Source organism: Tenrec ecaudatus, chromosome 6 (genome assembly GCF_050624435.1).
Source record: "Tenrec ecaudatus isolate mTenEca1 chromosome 6, mTenEca1.hap1, whole genome shotgun sequence".
Lineage (NCBI taxonomy): Eukaryota > Metazoa > Chordata > Mammalia > Afrosoricida > Tenrecidae > Tenrec > Tenrec ecaudatus.
Window position 1 is genome coordinate 75,720,701 of NC_134535.1, and position 19,125 is coordinate 75,739,825.

The 19,125-nt window shown below is 46.3% G+C and overlaps 1 protein-coding gene across 2 annotated transcripts; it reads left to right on the forward strand.

The window, feature by feature from the left end:
* Nucleotides 1–1,367: 1,367 nt before the first annotated feature.
* PYM1 (PYM1 exon junction complex associated factor) lies at nucleotides 1,368–18,024 on the forward strand. Of its 2 annotated transcripts, none has more exons than XM_075551519.1 (3): nucleotides 1,368–1,537; nucleotides 16,587–16,680; nucleotides 17,090–18,024. In XM_075551519.1, exons 1-3 carry the CDS (start codon nucleotides 1,501–1,503, stop codon nucleotides 17,571–17,573), a joined length of 615 nt encoding a protein of 204 aa, XP_075407634.1. In that variant the 5' UTR covers nucleotides 1,368–1,500; the 3' UTR covers nucleotides 17,574–18,024. The 2 variants fall into 2 exon arrangements, with proteins under 2 accessions (XP_075407634.1, XP_075407635.1); XM_075551520.1 differs by lacking the exon at nucleotides 1,368–1,537 and adding an exon at nucleotides 1,975–2,103.
* The last annotated feature ends 1,101 nt before the right edge of the window (nucleotides 18,025–19,125 follow it).

Below are 19,125 nucleotides of genomic sequence, written 5' to 3' on the forward strand. Positions count from 1 at the left end.
CTATAAAAACACTGATAGCATCAATCGCACTTGCTTGTTGTATATGCAGATGAAACCTAATTGTAATAGGATAATGACACTGTGGATTTTAAAAAGAGCTTAAATTGTGATCCCTGGTTTGCAGAAGGCTATGACAGTGGAAGCCCAAAATCCATTTGCAGGATTTCCACACGGATTAAGCCTCTAGTGAATCCCCTCTGACCATTGTTGAGGGATGTGAATAACCTGTTATCAGCCAGAGAGCACTGTAAAGTTGATTGTGGCAGAATTAGGGTACAAAGTCATATCATTTGATCTCCCTTTTGATTAATTTTAAAGTTGACTCAGTTAAAAAAAAGGGGGAGAGGGTAAGAGAAATACAAGTGGATTAAGCTTCTGGTGAATTCTGTCTGACCACAGACTAAGGATGTGACTAGCTTTACTACTACGCAGAATGCATTAGAAAGTGGATTAATATAGCTACAGTTAGGTTAAATTAAATACTTTATCATTTGGTTTCCTTTTGATCCATTTAAAATTTTAGTTTTTTTCTGCTTTTCGATTGAGGTCTTTCTGTTTTATTTGTTTTCTAAGAACATTTTTCTGTACATGAACTCCAGGATGGGTTAATCTACAGACAGTAACCGCATTACTGGTTCCTTAGGGGTACGGCAGGGGAGGTTGTGGGCAACAGGGCGCTAATAGGGATGAGTACAAGGAAGAAGAAAATGTTCTAAAACGGATTGTGGTGTTGATGGTATAGCTCTAATAAAACTTTAAAAATAAGCAAATTAGTAGAGTTTTAGCCTTGTAGCGCTATATGGCTACATGTAAACTGTACTTACATTTTAGTGGTTGTGTTGGGCTGCGATTCGCGAGGTCTGCAGTTCGAAGCCACCAGCTGCTCGGGCCGCGGACTGGGCTTTCTACTCCCAAAAAGTCTGGGAAATGCACAGGGGCAGTCCCACCTTGTCCTTTGGGGTCGCTATGAGTTGGCATCCATTCGATAGCGATTTTCCTTTCAACCAAACCTAATCTCAATCCCAATCCCACTGCTACCGAGTCAATTATGACCGCGGGGACCACACAGCAGCCCCCTCCCGCCGAGTCAACTCTTTGGGAAAGCGGAAAACCTGGTCGTCCCCCCTCAGAGGGGCCGCTGATTTCGAACTACTGACCTTGCAGTTAGACCACGACACCACCAGGTTCCCCGTGACGATCACGGAGCTTTTATTGAGCCGCCCAGAGATGTCTGTTGCAACGAAGGGATGAAAGGTCTGCCGTCCTGTCGGTGCCGTCCCCGCTGCGATTCGCACCTGTCCCCCCCACTCCTGTAGTGACGCCACGGCGAAGCGGACCCACCCCGCCGACCTCGCCCTGCCCTCTGACCTGCCGGGGCGGCAGCGGGGCTCGGAGGGCCTTCGTCACCACGCCCGGAGGCTCGGCTCGGAGCCGCCCCGGGGGCAGGGCCAGCGCAGGCCGCTCGCGCACCGGGCCGGCCGGCCCGCAGCCTCCGGGGCCATGGAAGCCGCGAGCAGCGCCGGAGCGGCGGGAACAGGTGACGGCCGGCGGCGCCCTCCACTCGCAAGGGCCCACGTGCGGGTCTCTGCCTGGGCGAGTGCGGGCTCGTCTCGGAAAGGGTCAGTGGGGGCTTCGGCGTGCCCGGCGCGTCCCCGGGGCTCCCCGGCCCCGCCGCAGGGCCCCTCCGCAGGCCGGCGCGGCCCCCCTCGCCTCAGATGCCAACCCCTGTGCCGGGGGCGGGTGGTCTTGGCGCCTTTTCTCAGCGTTTCCGGACTGACGGGGAGCGCCCTGGAGGACGCGGGGTCTGTGCCTCGGAAGTTCTCTTGGCACCCGCAGGGCTGCTTCACGTGCCGCAGGCGCTCAGGAACGAGAGCGGGAGCGTAAGGGAGCCCACGGCCTTTATTAACTTCTTCGGCTTTTCCGACCGGCTGTTCCTCACGCCCCTGTCATGAAATGGTGCACGCTCCCTTTAAGACCAAGATGGTGGCTTGCTAGGATCAGGACTCCGCTTCCGGTGGGGAGGGGGCGGGACTCCAGCACTCACGCCGGAAGTGGTTTGCGTTTCCAAGATGGCGACTCCCTATGTAACTGACGAGACCGGCGGTGAGTGCGGGAGCCGCGGAGCCGCTTCTCCCCGGGCTCTCCGGGCAGGGGTTTGGACTTGGAAAGGGGTCTGTGCCCCGCCCATCCCGGGGCCCCTCCTTTGCCCCGCCCCCCGGACCGCCTTCCCCATTCATTCTCGTGCGGGGTGTCACCTGCGCCCCCTTCTGGTCTTAGGGCTTTTTTTTGGGGGGGGTCCTGGCTTCTTCCGGTCACCCAAACCCGGGGGTCCTTCGTTGCTGGTACCTGCTCCAGCACCCTCGCGGGCCTAAAGCTTATCTCCAGCAAAGCAGGTGGAGCATCCTTCATGTCTTGGATTCCCAGCATGGAGGCTCCTACATTCTCTTCCCTCCAATTCCTGCCTCCTTGCTCCCCTCCCCCATATCAGTAATGCCTGTTTTCTCCCGTACTCCATCCCCATTTAAATATTTTTTCTTGAAGCGGTGTCTAGCCGAAAGAACTTACTGATATAGTATGTTTCTTACACTTTCTACCTCGTTGATTGTTGAGCTACTGAAATCCAGAGACGTGAAGGAAGAGAATTTAATTTTCAGCCTGGGTTTTCTCCCCTTGATGGTACCACCCGTCTCCTTCTGTGGTGACAAGGGTTGAGGCTGTTAGTTGAAGGTGGGACAAGGCCAATGTGGCCTGTTTTCATATTTGACCAGTTGTAAGAATCCTCTCTTTGGCTCCTGCAGAATGTCTAGCTTGGCTCCTTGAGAGAGAGAGAGAGAGGGAGTACCTTGTGCCTGTGGTGTGTTATAAACTGAGATTCAAAACTTTTCATCATGATTTTGCCGCATCCTAATTGTTTCAGTTTTAGAAACTTATTAATATCTAAATAGGATCCGATCATATATGTGAAAGCAATCTAAACTGCTATGCAAGTGCAGCTTACTGTGTGGACGCAGTCTTCTGTAGAGATGACACTGTGTTTGCTACAGTACACACTGTTTTGAAATGCATTAGTTATGCTTGCTGCCTGTTGCTCTCTGGGTTTGTTCTGAACCCTCTTTGTGGTACCTAATGCAATCCAGTTCTTTGCTGCTTTTCCCAACCTCACGTTTTAAAGCAACACAGCCTCTTTCTTTTTGCCCTCCACCCAGCATCTCTTTCAGTTAGCTCCTTTTAAGGTGTCCGCTGAAGGTACTACTTAACAGGTTAGTATTTATTTTTATCCTTAAACATTTTCGTTACCTTGACTTAATGAACATCGAGGTATTGCATCTTGCTCTACGCCCACCCCGAGGTAGCTTCTATTTCCTGTGACTTTGGAAAAGGAGAAGGAATCAGATTGCTTACCTGACTGCACTCCTGTGGCAAGTATTGTAATGCAGTTAACATTTTCTTTGAAATCAGAGCACCATCTACTACTCAGAAAGCACCCAGGCCTATTTGGATGTTTTCTCCTCCGCTCTATATTTCTTGCTATCATAATTCTCAGAGCCGTCAGCCACTTAGTAATACTCTAATCGCATAGTTTCTCAGAAGGGAGAACGTTGACGGCGGTTTCCTTTTTACGAAGAGACTTCAAAAAGTTCATGGGAAATGACATTATTTCCAAAGCTCCCTATGTCAAAGCAGCTTCACGTCAGAATCACTACAGCCTGATTCTCACCATGACATTACTGCCCCTCAGATGGTTTCCATTACTTTAGCCTCCTTCTTGGCCACACTCAACTTTTTGGCCCTCCTTGGGCTCTCTGGCAGCCCTGGTGGCAGAGTGGCTATGGGTTGAGCTGTTAACCACTGGTCAGCAGTTTGAAACCACCAACCAGCCTCCTCTGGAGAAAGACGGGGCTTTCTACCCCTGTGAAGAGTTAGTCTTGGAAACCCACAAACGCAGTTCTACCCTGCCTGTTGGGTTGCCATGAGTCAGAATCGAGAGTGAGTTTGTTGGGTTTTTTTAGTTTGAGGCTCTCTGGAAGAGGAGCTCCAGCGGTGCAGTGGTTACAAACCACCAATGCTCAAAACCACCAGCCTCTCCACAAGAAAAAAGACCCAAGGGTCCACCTAGGAAATCCTACAGGGTTGCTTTACTCTGCCATTAAGGGCCTCTGACTTGGAATCAACTCGACAGCACACGCATCAACAACTGATTCCCTAGCTCTGACCCTTCCCAGCCTTCCGAGTCTCAGGCACCTTTGGTGCTGACCAGGTAGACATTTGTGACCAGTCTTTTTTGAAACGACCTTCTTTGCTTTATTTGTTCATTGGGCTTTTCATACGAATCAACGGTTTTCTGTAGGATTCCAGCCTACTGCCTGTTGTCACAGAAAGAGCTTGAAAGCTGGTAGAGTTGGGATACCATAATTGTATAACTTCCGCCAAGTTCACGGGTTCTCTCCAGGTTATGTCCTGATTTCCTTGTATTTTCTAACAACAATCCCACCCCCACCCTAAGTTCTCCTGTTCTTTGTGACTTCATCTTCTATTTCACTGAGAAATACAGATCCATCTTTATTCATCTTTTTTTACCCCCTGTCTGCAGCCAGTTTTCTTGAATATGGAGTCAAAAACAAAACAAAATAAAACTCACTTCTGTCCATCGATTACAACTCCTAGTGACCCTGTAGAAGTTCTGTGAGTTTCTGAGACGATAACTCTTCATGGGTATAGAAATCCCTGCCTTTCCCCTGGAGAGCTGCTGGTGGTTTTGAACTGCTGGCCTTGCGGATCACAACTGACCGCCTAACCACTAGGACACCAGGTCAGCACTTGTTAATTTCATTTCCTTACTACTTATTTGTTCACTAACTCCATGTGGTTTTCATGTTTGGCACCAGTCTCTTTTCTTTTTTGTGTGTGTATAAGAAAGAGCTTTATATACAAGAGCAATTTATTATTGAGAAAACGTCCCAGTCCAGTCCAGATCAAGTCAGTAAGGCTGATATTAGCCCATATGTCTGATGCCAATCTATAAATTCTTCTTCAGACTCACGAAACACATGCAATGATGCCGAATTTAGACAGATCACAGGCCAGTGGGTGCATAGTCTTGTGAATCCACTGAGGGTGGAAGCATCTCAGCACTGATGAGGATCTTCAGGTGGCTCCTCCAGGTCTGGGACTCTCACTACCATCAGCAAAGATCCATGTGTCTTGTCAGTAGAGAGGCTCTCGGGGAGTGAGCCTGTGTCCTCCCTCCAGCGAGCTATTTCTTTTGCACCTCCAAATGAGGTCATCCAGCTTTGACCGATTGACAGGCTAGACCCCACCCCTTCACTCTGAATCCTCAAATTTAAAAAAAAATCATTTTATTAGGGGCTCATACAACTCTTATCACAATCCACATATACATAAATTGTGTAAAGCACATCTGTACATTCATTGCCCTCATCATTTTCAAAGCATTTGCTCTCCACTTAAGCCCTTGGCATCAGGTCCTCATTTTTTTCCCCCTCCCTCCCCACTCTCCACTCCTTCATGAGGCCTAGATAATTTATAAATTATTATTTTGTCATATCTTGTCCTGTCCGAGGTCTCCCTTCATCCCCTTTTCTGTTGTCTTTCCATCAGGGAGGAGGTCACATGTAGATCCTTGGAATTGGTTCCCTCTTTCCAACCCATTCTCCATCTACCCTCCCAATATCAACTCACACCCCTGGTCCTGAAGGGATCATCTGCCCTGGATTCCCTGTGCTTCCAGCTCCTATCTGTACCAGTGTACACCCTCTGGTCTAGCCAGACTTGCAAGGTAGAATTCGGATCATGATAGTCGGGGGGAGGGGGGGAGGAAGCATTTAGGAACTAGAGGAAAGCTGTATTTTTCATCGGTGCTACATCGGACCTTGTGGCACCAGTCTCTTTCCTAAGGTTGCCTGTGCCTTTTCACTCTTGAATGTGGTGCTGCCCTCAAAACTAACCTGACCAAATCAGTGTTTTCCTTACTTATTTCTGTTACAGGCATCGTGTTCTAGCCAACCCAAGACCAACTCTTCAGATCATCCACTTTCCAAACAGTTTCACGTTTATAGAAGTTGAGAAAATGATATGGAGCATCCCCTTCTCCATTTCCTGCTCCCCATGTTATTAACATATTAGTATGGTACGTTACTTACAGTGAAATGAACTAGCATATTGATACCAAGAGAAACTCTGGTGGCTTAGTGGACTACACACTCAGCTGCTAACTGCAAGGCCAGTGGTTCAAACCCACCAGCTTCTCTGCGGGCGAAAGAGGAGTTGCAGTCTCGGAAACCCACAGAGGCAGTTCTATTCCGTCCTATGGGTCCCTGTGAGTCGGAATCTGCCTGATGACTGAGTTTGTAGTTTGTTTTTATATCGATGCAATGTTCTATTAACTAAGGTCTATGCTTTATTCAGATGTCCTCTTTTTTTTTTTTTTTTACATAATGTTATTTTTCTGTTCCAGGATCTCATCCAGGATACTGCATTACGTTTAGTTCTCAAGGCTCCGTAGGCTGCTCTTGGCTGTCCATTTTTCAGGCTTTCATTCTTTGTATGGTATTGATTATCTGGGGGAGGACTGGTCAGGGATTTCTTTCAGTGATACCCTGTCTTACTCATTAGGGTGCCTTCAGCAGTCCAGTCAAATCAGCAAGTCTTACAGGAAGCTCTGGACCAGCTCACTCCCAGTCACAGAGGCCGCTCAGATGGTTATTACACTCTTTTTGGACACTCCAAAGGGGTCATTTTGATGGCGCTTCTCACAGGACACAGGGTGATCCCAGCAGTGTATTAGGAAGAAGTTTTCAGAGAAGTGAAATGATACGGGTGCGAAAGGAGGCCAGGGAAGTTGTGCACAGGCCTTGTTTTCCATCCCGGTGCTCCTGTAACTGCTCATTCTTTGAGGCCAGCAAGAGCTGTCCTGTAAGGATCCCATTGGGGAGACCTAGCCCATCCACCCGGCAGCCCTGGTCTTGGCCTTTCAGACTTACTTCATTTTTTTTGCAAAACAAGGAACACAATTTGAGTCCCCCGGGGATGCCCAGGCTGCTCTTTTGACGTGGTATCAATGGAAGCACACAGAATTATTTGGGGAAGGGTTGGGGAAAACCACCTGCAAAGTATATAGATCTAGATAGACGTGTTGGAGAAACTTTTCATATTTTGATTTTTGTTTAGTAAAGGTGTGTAGCAGCACTTTTTGACTCACCTCATATTGTCATTTTGTGTACAAGAATTAGAACCTGTTTTAGAAAATAATAGCTCTTGCCATTCAAAACCAAACCAAAAAAATAAAGAATACTCTGGTGGGAATTGTTTCACTAAGGATATTCCAAACTTGTTTAATAACTTTTGAGATAGGCTAAAAAACATATTTTTTATCTACTCTTTTATTCATTATAACCCTCTCTGATAGCATATCCCACAGGGACCCTATATGATGGAGTAGAATTGCCCCATAGGGTTTTCAATGCTGTGAATTTTTACAGAAACAGATTACCGTATTTTTGCCCTGTGGAGCGCTGGTGGGTTCGGCCAACCTTTTGGTTAGCAGCCGAGTAGTTTAACCACAGGGCCACTAGGGCTCCTGTATTCCGTTAACATAAGCACAGTTTTTCAGTGTGGTATGCCATGTCTGCCTATACCTTCCAGTGTATAGATTGGCTATCTAAGATGGGCTAAGATAGGCTATAGCAGTGTTTTATGTCAACTGTGGAGTTAGACCTGGATTCAAATTGCAGCTACGTAATTGTGATATTTGGATAAACCTTTAACCCCTTACAGATGGTTTCTTCTTCTGTAACTGATGCTGTCTACCTGATACTTAGATTCAACAAAAGAATTTAATGCCCCTAGGTAATATTAGTGTTAGCTGCAGTTGAGTTGGGCCCCTGCCTTAACGATGACCCCAACCACATACCAGAATGTGAACTGTTGCCCTGTCTTGTGTTGTGTGTGATTATACATCAGACTATTGTGTCCATACGATTTCCACTGGCTGATTTCACAAGTCGATTGTAGGCCGTTCTTCTTGGTTAGACTTAGTTTTGAACCTGGTCAGCATCACAGCAACAGGCAGGCCTTCCCTGAGGCTGCTGTGTGCACATCAGGGACAGGAATTGAACCAGAATCTTCCCCATGACATAGCATCCCAATGCGGAACTGATCACAATGGTCTACATATAACCCCCTCCCAGGGGGTGGGCCAAATAGTTGCCATTTAGAAGAGACCGTAACCCAGGTAGCGTATGGTTTTCGTTCTAACCTCACAGAATACCTTTTTCTATGGCAGTGGTTCTCAGCCTTCCTAATGCCACAAACCTTTAATATGTTGTGGTGAATCCCAACCACAAAATTATTTTCGTTGCTACTTCATAACTGTAATTTTGCTATTGTTATGAATCTTAATGTTAATATCTGACATGTAGGATGTATTTTCATTGTTAAAAATTGAACATAAGTAAAGCACAGTAAGTAATTACACACACATACAAAAGAAATAGGAGCATCCTTGCCATATGTTGGGGTGCTAGCTACAAGGTCAGTGGCTTGAACTCACCACTTACTCCACAGAAGAAAGGTGAAGCTTTCTGCTTCTGTGAAGGTTTTTAGCTTCGGAAACCCAAAGGGACCGTTCCAGTCTTCCTGGGAGCCACTATGAGTCTGAATCAACTCGATGGCAGTGAGTTTGTTTGGTTCACACAACCAGCCTTGTGCTCTCTTCTGATTCTTGCACTGCCCCGATGGCCCCTTGTTGTTCCTTTTCTTGGAATGCCTCTTCCATTCTCTTTCCGCAGAAGGACAGGCCACTGTTAAACTATTACCATGACTACCATGGAGCCCTGTAAAGCCAACTTCCTAAGAATTTCCTGATCTCCTACCTCCTCACCTCACCAGACTAGGTGTGATTATATATTCTCTTGGAATCTCTTACCAGTGTTTCTATGTCACTCATGATACTTAAAAATAATTGCTTTGTATTTGTGTAGTAGTATTTGCCTACATAACCTTTCCTTGCCGCCCGTAGACTTCAAATTTCTGGAAAGTAGGTATCATTTCCCTCATTCTGATAATCCTTATAGCACTTAATGTAGTACTTCAACGAAATTCATTGCCCTAGCATCTATGTCGAGTCATAGTGAAGCCTGTAGGACAGGGTAGACTCTCGATGGGAACAGAAAGCTCCCTCCCTTTCTGCTGCAGAGCGCCTGGTTGTTTCGAACCACTGACCTTGCAATTAGCAGCCCAACACATAACCACTCTGCCACCACATGTGCTCATGGGATAGTACTTAGGAGGCAATAATAAATGCTTATTGTATTTTATTCATGTGTAGTCTGCCTTCATACCACCCTACTTTTCTTTCTTTTTAAAAAATCATTTTATTGGGGGCTCCTACAACTCTTATCACAATCCATACATCCATCCATTGTGTCAAGCACATTTGTACATTTGTTGCCATCATCATTCTCAAAACATTTGCTTTCTACTTGAGCCCTTGGTATCAGCTCCTCAATTCTTACCACCCTACTTTTCAAAAACTAAATAAGAATTTCTGAAGGAGCGAGGCAGGGTTTTCTGGTCATCTTTCCTCAGTGCTCCTTGTCCTTTTCCTCGCTCAGTACTTAACCTCGTTAGCCACCTGCCTCCTCATCTCTCTTACACTCCTTTTGGCCTCCCTGGCACCGAACTAGCTTGCTATATTCTTTTTCCTACCAGTGATGTCTTGTTCGTGCTGCCCCACCATTTCTCCTCGAGGAAATTGATGATAATTTTTTTCCAGAATCATTCTTCCACATTGATCTCTTTTTTGTATTTTCTCTGTGTGGGGAACTGCCTTCAGACCTTACAGTTATTGGCCAAGGCCATCCTCAAATCTAAATCTGTGACCTGATCTGCTTTTGTAAGACACCCCTCCCAGGGGCTTATCACTCAGTGCGGATCAACTCGCTTGCCAACCTTGGAGTTCACCTCCTCCCAAACTGGCTATTTTGTGAGGCTTACTCTCTCCATAGGAGCCCTGGTGGCATCGTGGTTATGTGTTGCACTGCCAGCCGCAAGGTCAGCAGTTTGAAACCACCAGCTGCCCTGTGGGAGAAAGACTTGGCTTTCTATTCCGTAATGAGTTAACAGCTGTGGAAACTCAGGTAGCAGTTCTCTGACCTACAGGATTGCTATGAGTCAGAGTGGACTCCGTGCAGGGCGTTGTTAATCTTGTTAAACTCCTGAGAACAAGGCCTCTTTCAGTTTAAAGGGTTTTTCTTTAAATTGCTATGACTTGAAGGACACAGATTGGGGATTATAGTATAGCAGACATGGGTGAATGACAAAGTTTATAAGCATCCCTTCAACAACTGTCTGTAATCTGGAGTTTCTGACTCTTCAAGCTGTTACCTGGAAAGCCTGACGTTGTGCCCTGGTGTGTAATTCTAGGAGTGGGAACCACCAGACTTCTCCCTTGGATGCCAGAGGACGGCACCAAGATAACCTGAAATAGGTGCTCCTTTGTGAAAACGGGCTCTTTGTATTGTGGAGGACGCCCGACAGGATGGCCTTCCAGGAAGCCTCTGTCCTGGCTTTTCTCACACTCCCATCTTTACTAGTCTGAACCTGCTAGCTAGAATTTCCATGCAATCAATTTAAGTAGATGTTTTTGGCATTGTTCCTTTCTTCCTAATTCCTTATCAAACCCTGCTTGTCTCGAAGTCATACTTTCACAAAGATTTCTCCCCCCCCCCCCCCACTTTTTACCAGTAGCTTTTATTCTCCTCCAAATAGTTCACATGCTAGAGTGAGCACTGTCATTAGCTGGCTTGTTAACGACCTTCCTCACTAGAATGCATGCTACAAGAGGGCAGGGGCCTTGCTCGCTTGCTGTGTCCATTGCTATGTCTCTGGCTCCTGTTACAGTGCTCGGCAGGCACCGTAGTAAGTGCTCAATAAACATTTTAAGTGAATGTGTGAAAGAATGTTCTGAACCATATGCCTGACCTCCTCACAGGTATGTGGTTAAAGTCAAATAAGAGACTGCATGTGAAAAGCATCAGGTTAAGCCCACAGTAGTGTTTCCATGTTGTCCTCTCTCTAAAGCAAATGTTGGCAGCTTTTAGATCCTGTTGACGCATTCTTCACAGTACATTTCTCTTTCATTTCCCATCCAATAGCCATGGAGACCACTTCAGTCAAGTCCTGCACATTGCAGCTATTGCAGTCATTTGCTTCACCTTTTGTTTAGGGTAAGGAGCCCTGGTAGTGCTGTGGACTAGTCCTGGCACACTTCAAGCCCACCAGCCATGCCTGGCCAGAGAGATTGACAGCCTCGGAAACCCAGGGGTGCTAGGAGTAGCTATTGACTTCATGTGACACATTTTCACGTTGATCTTAGGGCATTACTTTGAACGAACCCTCTGGGTCCCCTTGTTGGCCGTCAGTGCCCTCCCATAGTTAGATTTTTACGGGAGTAGAAAGCCTCATCTTTCTCCTGAGGGGGCAGATGGCGGTTTTGAACTGCTGACCTTGCGGTTAGCAGCTTAGCAGTCCAGCCCAGCGCATAACCACTTTACTACCAGGACTCACTTCCCATAGTTAGGTTTTAGTGGAGATTGCAGGCCCTTTACTTTGACTAGTTTACCCCAGCTGCCTTTCCTGATGCATACTGGATCCTTGGCTCTTCTCCAAACATTGCACTTAACATTTATTTATTATTTAATTCAGTAATTTTTATTACCGATACTTTAATACAGTAATTCAGACCAATATTTGCTGTCATCAGCTAATGTTTACTTTTGTTTGGGGCCGAGGCCCTGCTAAAAAGATCAGAGACACAGTCCCTGTTCTCAGGCACCCAGATCGGTTGAACTTAGAACACGACAAAGGCAAAGACCAGTACGTGGGTGCACCAAGGGCTCCTCCTCCTAACCTGGCCAGGGCTCGGGAGTCAGGGAAGAGCAGAGCAATGAACTGTGGTAAGAAGTGAGGGAAGTGTTCATAAGGCCGAGGGAAGCAGGAGCAAAGAGGCCGAGAGACTGTGGGGAGGGTCTGAGTTTGATATGTCGATAGTTCCCTACCTAGAGCAGAGTGTGCGTGCAGGAGCCCAGAGGTTGGAGACTCGCACAGGGGGGGCAGGAAGGCCTTTGTGTGCTGTTACCCTGAGGGCGACAGGAATCCAGGAAGAATTTGAAGTCAAGTGTGACCAGTCAGATCCATCCCTTTCCTTCCTTCCTTTACCGCACTCCCACCTCTCACTTGTGTAAATCTCTCTTCAAAGAGTGCTGGATCTACCAAGGTTTACAACAGAGCCTTTATGAAATCTTTCCAAATCACCTGGCCAAAAGGAATTTCCTCTGCTCAGATCCTCCAAGCTGTTTATGCTTGACCCTCGAAAATCATAAACTTTTAAAGCCATCGTAGAACAGCATTATTAAAACTTTTTAATTGCAGTTTTCCAACACATTCCCATTATTGCATGTTCGTTTCTAAACTTACAAATAATATGTAAGCTATTTAATGGTTGAAGTCACAGCATATGTACAATTTTATTTTACATTACACTACATGCTGTACTCTTTTATTCTGCATTGTTAGTCATGTTGATGGGTATACTATATATTTTTAACCATTCTTGTAGAATTGGATATGACTTTTAGCTCTCAGTAGAAAATGACACAACTTTCACGTGGTTCTCCTTTTCCTGTTGGATCTATTTCGCAAAATCCTCCAGGTTGCGATTGCTGAAACAAAGCATTTTGAATGCTCTCTGCCCTCGATGCCCTCAGCCCTCCCTGTCAGTGAGTGCACTTGGTCTTTGGTAACCCTCTGGTGCTTTCCTTTCCGTTCTCACTGTCAGTCAGTCCATCCTGCCCTTTATGCCAGGATTCTTGAAATCTTTCTGCTAACTTGTTTCCTCAGCCTTCACTCTTCCCCTTTTTAATTTATCTTCTCATCATGCCAGATTAATTGTCCCCAAACCCTGCTTTGAATAAAGGACATTCTTTCAGCAAAGTACTTGTTGACTGCATTGCTCTGAGCCAGATATTACACTCAGAGTCTGAGCAGCCTCCTTCTTTGCCAGGTCCATGTCTTTTTCATTTAATTTAGCCCTTTCCCAAAAGCCTGTCTCCAGTCCCTGCCCTCCCTCCACAAAGCCTCTCAGTTTTTTCAGTCTTCAATTTTACCCTGCCTTGAAGTTCAGGGACAGTGTTTTAGCATTATTTGCCTCATTTGCCAATTAACGTGCATAACCTTTTATGATTATTTATATTTGACAACAATGTATTCCTGTTTCAAGTAGATTATGAGACCTTTGAGGAAAAGGGCAGGATCTCGGTCTTTGCTTACAAATTCAAAGCCTTGCCCATCACAGCTGGTCCAAGAATGTTGTTAATGGCTCTCATTCCCCAGATAAAGTATAAATTTCTTGACATTTAAAACTAGGACAGAGTATTTGGAGGGGAGAGGGGGTAATTTGACTTTCACTTGCTCCCTAACATCAAATGTCTGACTTACACGGAGCTTCCTGTCCCTAAATACGCCAAGCCCATTCTTCTAGCCATGACGTTCTTAGGTTTGAACAGCTTTGTTTGTGTTTAAAAATTTTATATTGTGGCCAAAGGAGCCAATTTATTTCATATTTAATTCATGGGTGACCCTAGACTTGACTTTTTACTTAAATAAAATCACTCTCTTTTTAAAGTAATACAAAAAAGAGAGAATTTTCCATGTTAATGGCTCCAGCCTCTTCCTCTCCCAGGCTTTCCCGCAGGGTAAGCAGCATTATCTAGTGTGGTCCTCAACCTTCCTAATGGCGTGACCCTTTCACACAGTCCCTCATGTTGTGGTGACCCTCAACCATCAAATTATTCTTGTTGCTACTTCATAACCATAGTTTTGCTACTGTTATGAATTGAGTGATCCCTGAGAAAGGGTCATTTGACACCCCCAAAGGGGTTGCGACCCACAGGTTGAGAACCGCTGATCTAAAGGCTTTTGTGGGTCCTTCCAAGGGCCTTCAACACAGACTGACTATTTAGATCTTTCAGAACGGGACAGTGCCGCATGCCAGCAGTTCTTAGAGTGGTTCAGGGTCCTTGGGGATTCGGACAACCCTTTGGGGAACTCTGCAAGCAGAGCTGTTGCCGTCATCACCGCCATCAAGTTAATTCCAACTCCTGGCGACCCAAGGGTGCAGGGAACTGTTCTCGGGCTGACTGTTCTGTATTTGCTTTTTGCACAAGGCTGGCATTCGTTTGCACTGATGGAGCAAAGCAGCGATGGGAACTGCTGTCACGATAGCACAGTTCAAGGCAATGGCACCAAGCCACCTCTGTTACTCTTTCCTCGACACATGCAGCAAATAATGACACTTTCCGTTTAGAATAGCCTTCGTGAAAGTGTAAAAAAGATTTTTTTATTAAATTGAACCCTTGAATACACTTACAAAATCAGCTTTGTTTATTTTGATACATGCCCTTTTAATCTTGTCTGTGACTTAGCGGGATGGTTGTCTCAGGAGGAATCACCTGTGCGGTTGTCTGATTTGTAAGCCCAACAAGCTTCATGGAACATCATTTATACTTGAAAGAACTGCTAGTGAATTGGTATCTGACAGACATTTTCCTGGGAACAAAGTGAGCCTGTCACTTTAGGAACACAGTTGACAACATTTACCGCCAGTGAAAACACTCAAGCTTTCAAGTGACGAGGAGGCCCTATGGGAGTTTGGTGGTGAAACTTGTAGCAACTGAGCAGACTCATTGGAGGAGCTAACCCGCTAGCCACTCGGGAGAATAACGGGCAGTCTGCTGCTGGCTTTGGAAGCTGGAATCGTGGAACTTCTGTCCGGCAGTATGTACTTGACGGCTTCCCAGTACTTACAAATTCTTCTTTAGTGGAGAATAGGCTTTTTAAAATGTTGGGTAATGACATTAAATTAGAATGTAAAAGGGGTTATGAAATAAAGTTTGAAGATGGCTGCTCTACAAATTATTGGGCATCTTGACCTTTCATGTAGTGTGTCATGCATAGCATTTAATCAGGACACGCAGAGCCAGCATCTGTAATAGTAGTGTGCTTCACGGGTGAATCAAGTCTAGTTCCCCTTTCTTCTGGTGATGGCCATTCAAGTGTTTCCAGCCTTTTTTCTAACTCAATGATATGGCAACAAATATACATCTGTATAGTATTATATTCTGTAGTATAAATCCAGGCTTAAAGTTGGGCTGATTTTCAAGTTCCATCCAAATAAATTTCCCGTCTCCATAAAGTCTCTAGCCATTTCTCCTTCTGTAGTTCTTTCCCCCTGTAAAACCATTTTATTGGAAGCTAATACAGATATCATATCAGTCCATAGTTAAGTCACATCAAGCAGTATTGTACAATTGCTACCACGATCAATTTCAAAACGTTCTCTTCCTTCATAACTCCCTTTACCTTGCTCCCCCTCCCCCACTGTGCGCCCCCCTCCTGGAACCCTCACTGTAGTTGCTGTCTCTATTGGTTGATCAATGCTGAGTTTTATTTGCTGAAAAACAGCAAAACATATTACAAATATTCACTGACAATACATAAGAGAGAAACCCTCATATGAGAAAAAAAGAAAATGTTGAAAACCAAATCAGGCCCAACGTGTATCAGAGGGGAATCCACTGGGCAGGTTTTAACCATTCAAGTCAGGTGTATCCTGTGATCTGTAGCATCCCTCTAATGCGCTCTGTTTGGTAACCGTTATGGAAGATGGTAATCACTGGAGGCTGATTTCCTGTGTAGAGCTCACAAATGAACTTGGGTTTCCACTGTCATCCATAGCCTTCTGCAAACCAGAATCTCATAATTTAGGCTCTGATCCCATTCCCTCTTTTGGCTTTGTGTTATGTAACCTTTGGTCACTAATGTTGGTATGCTTCTTCCATGTGGACTTAGTTGACATCTCACTTAGATGGCTTCTTGTTTGGAAACAAGCCTCTAAGACCAGACTTTATTTTATCTGAAAGCTGGGCACCATCTAATTTCTTCACCACACTTTGCTGTAGCACCCACATCTTCTGTGTTCTGTATCAACCAGGGCCATAGTATAAGAACTAATTGTTCTTCAATTAGAGCTAGGATTTTGTGTGAGCCCAAAACCCATTCCTTGATCTTACTTTTTTTTTTTTAATCTGTCTTTGGCTCCCTTTAGAGACCTCCTTGTTAATTTATGGTAGAGAGTCTTATCAATCATCCATGGCTCTTATTTTTGCCCACTTTGGGGGCTTTTCACTTTACTGCCTTTGCTATTATATGTTTTGTGTTTTTAAATTCCTCTGGGCCAGGCTTATCTTGCCAACTAAATTATCTAGTTAGACTCTCCTCGAAGGCAAGGGTGGTGTATTATACTGCGTATTCCCCATAGAGCATAGCTGGAAAAAAGATAATAGTCAATAATGCGTTGCAAGAGATACATGGAGGGTTGATATGAGGTGCCTTATGGTTGGATTTAGTAGAGAGAAGGATCTTAAGGAAGGATGCATACAGTCATGCATTCTCATCATGGGAAATGCTTGAAAGTAAAGATGCCTCTGACTTAAGTTCTCTCATTTCAGGCAAGTACATCGCCTCTACACAGCGACCCGACGGAACCTGGCGGAAACAGCGGAGGGTGAAAGAAGGCTACGTGCCACAAGAGGAGGTCCCAGTGTGCGTGGCTAGACCTGAGGAGGGGATGTATATGGGCTCCCAAAAGAGGATAAAATGGGTGTGCCTTAGAATTCGGGGAAGATGCTCCTGACCACCCAGGAAGTGGCAGGGGAGGCAACTATCTGGGGGAGGGGACAGGGCTGGAAGCTCGGGGTGAGGGTTAGAGGCGACCAATCCTGCTCCCGTGTCCTCTGTTCATCAGAACCTCCACGCAGTGTCCGGGGACACACACACACACACACACTTTCCTGTAGAACTGAGGAAAGTTGAGGGACCAAGGAATAAGGGAAAAAGAGGAGGGAATATAGGATGGAGTGGATCAGAAGGTTGATGGGGAAGAAAAGAAAAGGGGGTGGGATGATTCACAAAGGTCTCTAACTCTTTGAAACTGTGGCTGTCTTCTTCTCAGGTATGAGAACAAGTATGTGAAGTTTTTTAAGAATAAGCCAGAACTGCCCCCAGGGCTGAGTCCTGAAGCCACTGCTCCTGCAACCCCATCTCGGCCTGAAGGTGGTGAACCAGGCCTTTCCAAAACAGCCAAACGCAACCTGAAGCGGAAGGAGAAGAGGCGGCAGCAACAAGAGAAGGGAGAGGCAGAGGCCGTGAGCCGGACTCTTGAAAAGATGTCCCTGGGCGAGAGCGCCCCGCTCCCCAGTGCTCTGCAAGGCTTCCATGCAGTCCCTACGGCCACTTCTGACCAGCCTGACTCCACTGCCACCGCGGAGAAAGCCAAGAAGATAAAGAACCTGAAGAAGAAGCTACGGCAGGTGGAGGAGCTGCAGCAGCGGGTCCAGGCCGGGGAGGTTAGCCAGCCCAGCAAGGAGCAGCTGGAGAAGCTGGCGAGGAGGAGGGCCCTCGAGGAGGAGCTGGGGGACCTGGAGCTAGGCCTGTGAGGCCTGTGGGGACAGCAAACGGACTGCAGAACAAACCACGGGGCTCTCTGGGGTCTTGAGGGACGTGGACGGCAGCAGTCAGGAGGGGCACCCTCAGACTGGTGCACTTCACTTCTTGCTGCCCAACGCTGTCCTCCCAGAGTCTAGTCTCGCCCTCATTTCATCCCCTTTTACCCTCCAATACCTGTTTTTGGACTCTGCCCCTCCCAGCCCCCTTGGTCAAAATCTCAGTGACTGTCCCACTTTACCTTTACTGCTGGGTATTGTGTTTAACAGGAAATTGCGTGGGTGGAAATCTCTTGGAGAGCTGAGATGGGGGTAGGGGACTATACCCAGGTCTGGGAGTCTCGGTTCCTGCTCACAGTGTTTAGGCTTTGTCTCCCTCCCCATCCTCCCTCACCTCTGCCTTTTTTTTTTTTTTAAAGAATGAGAATAAACTCATAGACATGTCTGCCTTTGCCTCTTTTTTCCTAGCTCCACCTAATACGGCTTTTGGCCTCCTAAGTTTATCACAGGAAATAAACTTTTGGAAGTAATAATGAATTTATTTTTAATTTATGAGCATAACTTATTTGCAAAACTTGGTTTTTGCGCATGTTTGCTCAGACTTCACTGAACGGGAATTAGTATTATAATAAAACAACATTAATTTGACATACTGGTTTATGCATGTCATTCTTGAGCAGAGTCATTTGACCTTTGTACTTCCTTAGTTTCTTTTTTTTTTTTTCATGGTAGCATGCTCACCTCAGCCCCGCTTGGTGGTCCACGTGGAGGGAGAGAGCAATTTAATGCTAGCCCAGGCTTTTATCTTCTCTGGGGACATGCAAGCCCCCTAATCACAGGTGAGGACATACGTCACAGGAAGAGGTTGTGCTTAACGTGCAGTGCCCCTTGAATCTCACAGCCAAGGCTGCTTTCTCTGTTGATCATATTTCCAAGGAAACTAAACCCCGGCTCTGTGCTGCTCAAAGGGTAATCCAGGGCTCACTAGGCTTCAGAGTTGGTCGCTGAAGGGTCTCCCATAAAATGCAGGTTCTTGAGCTTCACCCAAGTCTCTGGGGACACGGAGTTGGGAGATGTCCCAACCAGCTGATGCAGCTCTGGGAGCCCTCACTATTGGCCCTTGGATGTGTTGTCGAGAGAGACAGTCCCTGGAGAAGGACATGATGCTTGGTAAAGTGGATGGGCAGCATCAAAGAGGAAGACCCCCTGGCGAGATGGATCGACACAGTGGCTACAACACTGGGCTCCGACCCAAGAACCATGGAGAGACTGGTGCAGGACTGGCCAGTGTTCCATTCTCTTGTACATCTGGTGGCTATGAGTCAGAACCTGACACCTGACGACACCTGACAGCAGCAACACGCTGCCCCTGGGGAGCCCTGGTGACAATCATGGGTTACACATTGGGCTCTTAACCTCAGGTCAATAGTTTGAACCCACCAGTGACTCCGAGGAAGAAAGAGGAGGCCGTCAGTTCCCATCAAGATGTTTAGTCTCAGAAATCCACAAGGGCAGCTCCACCCTGCCCTATAGGGTCACTGTGAAT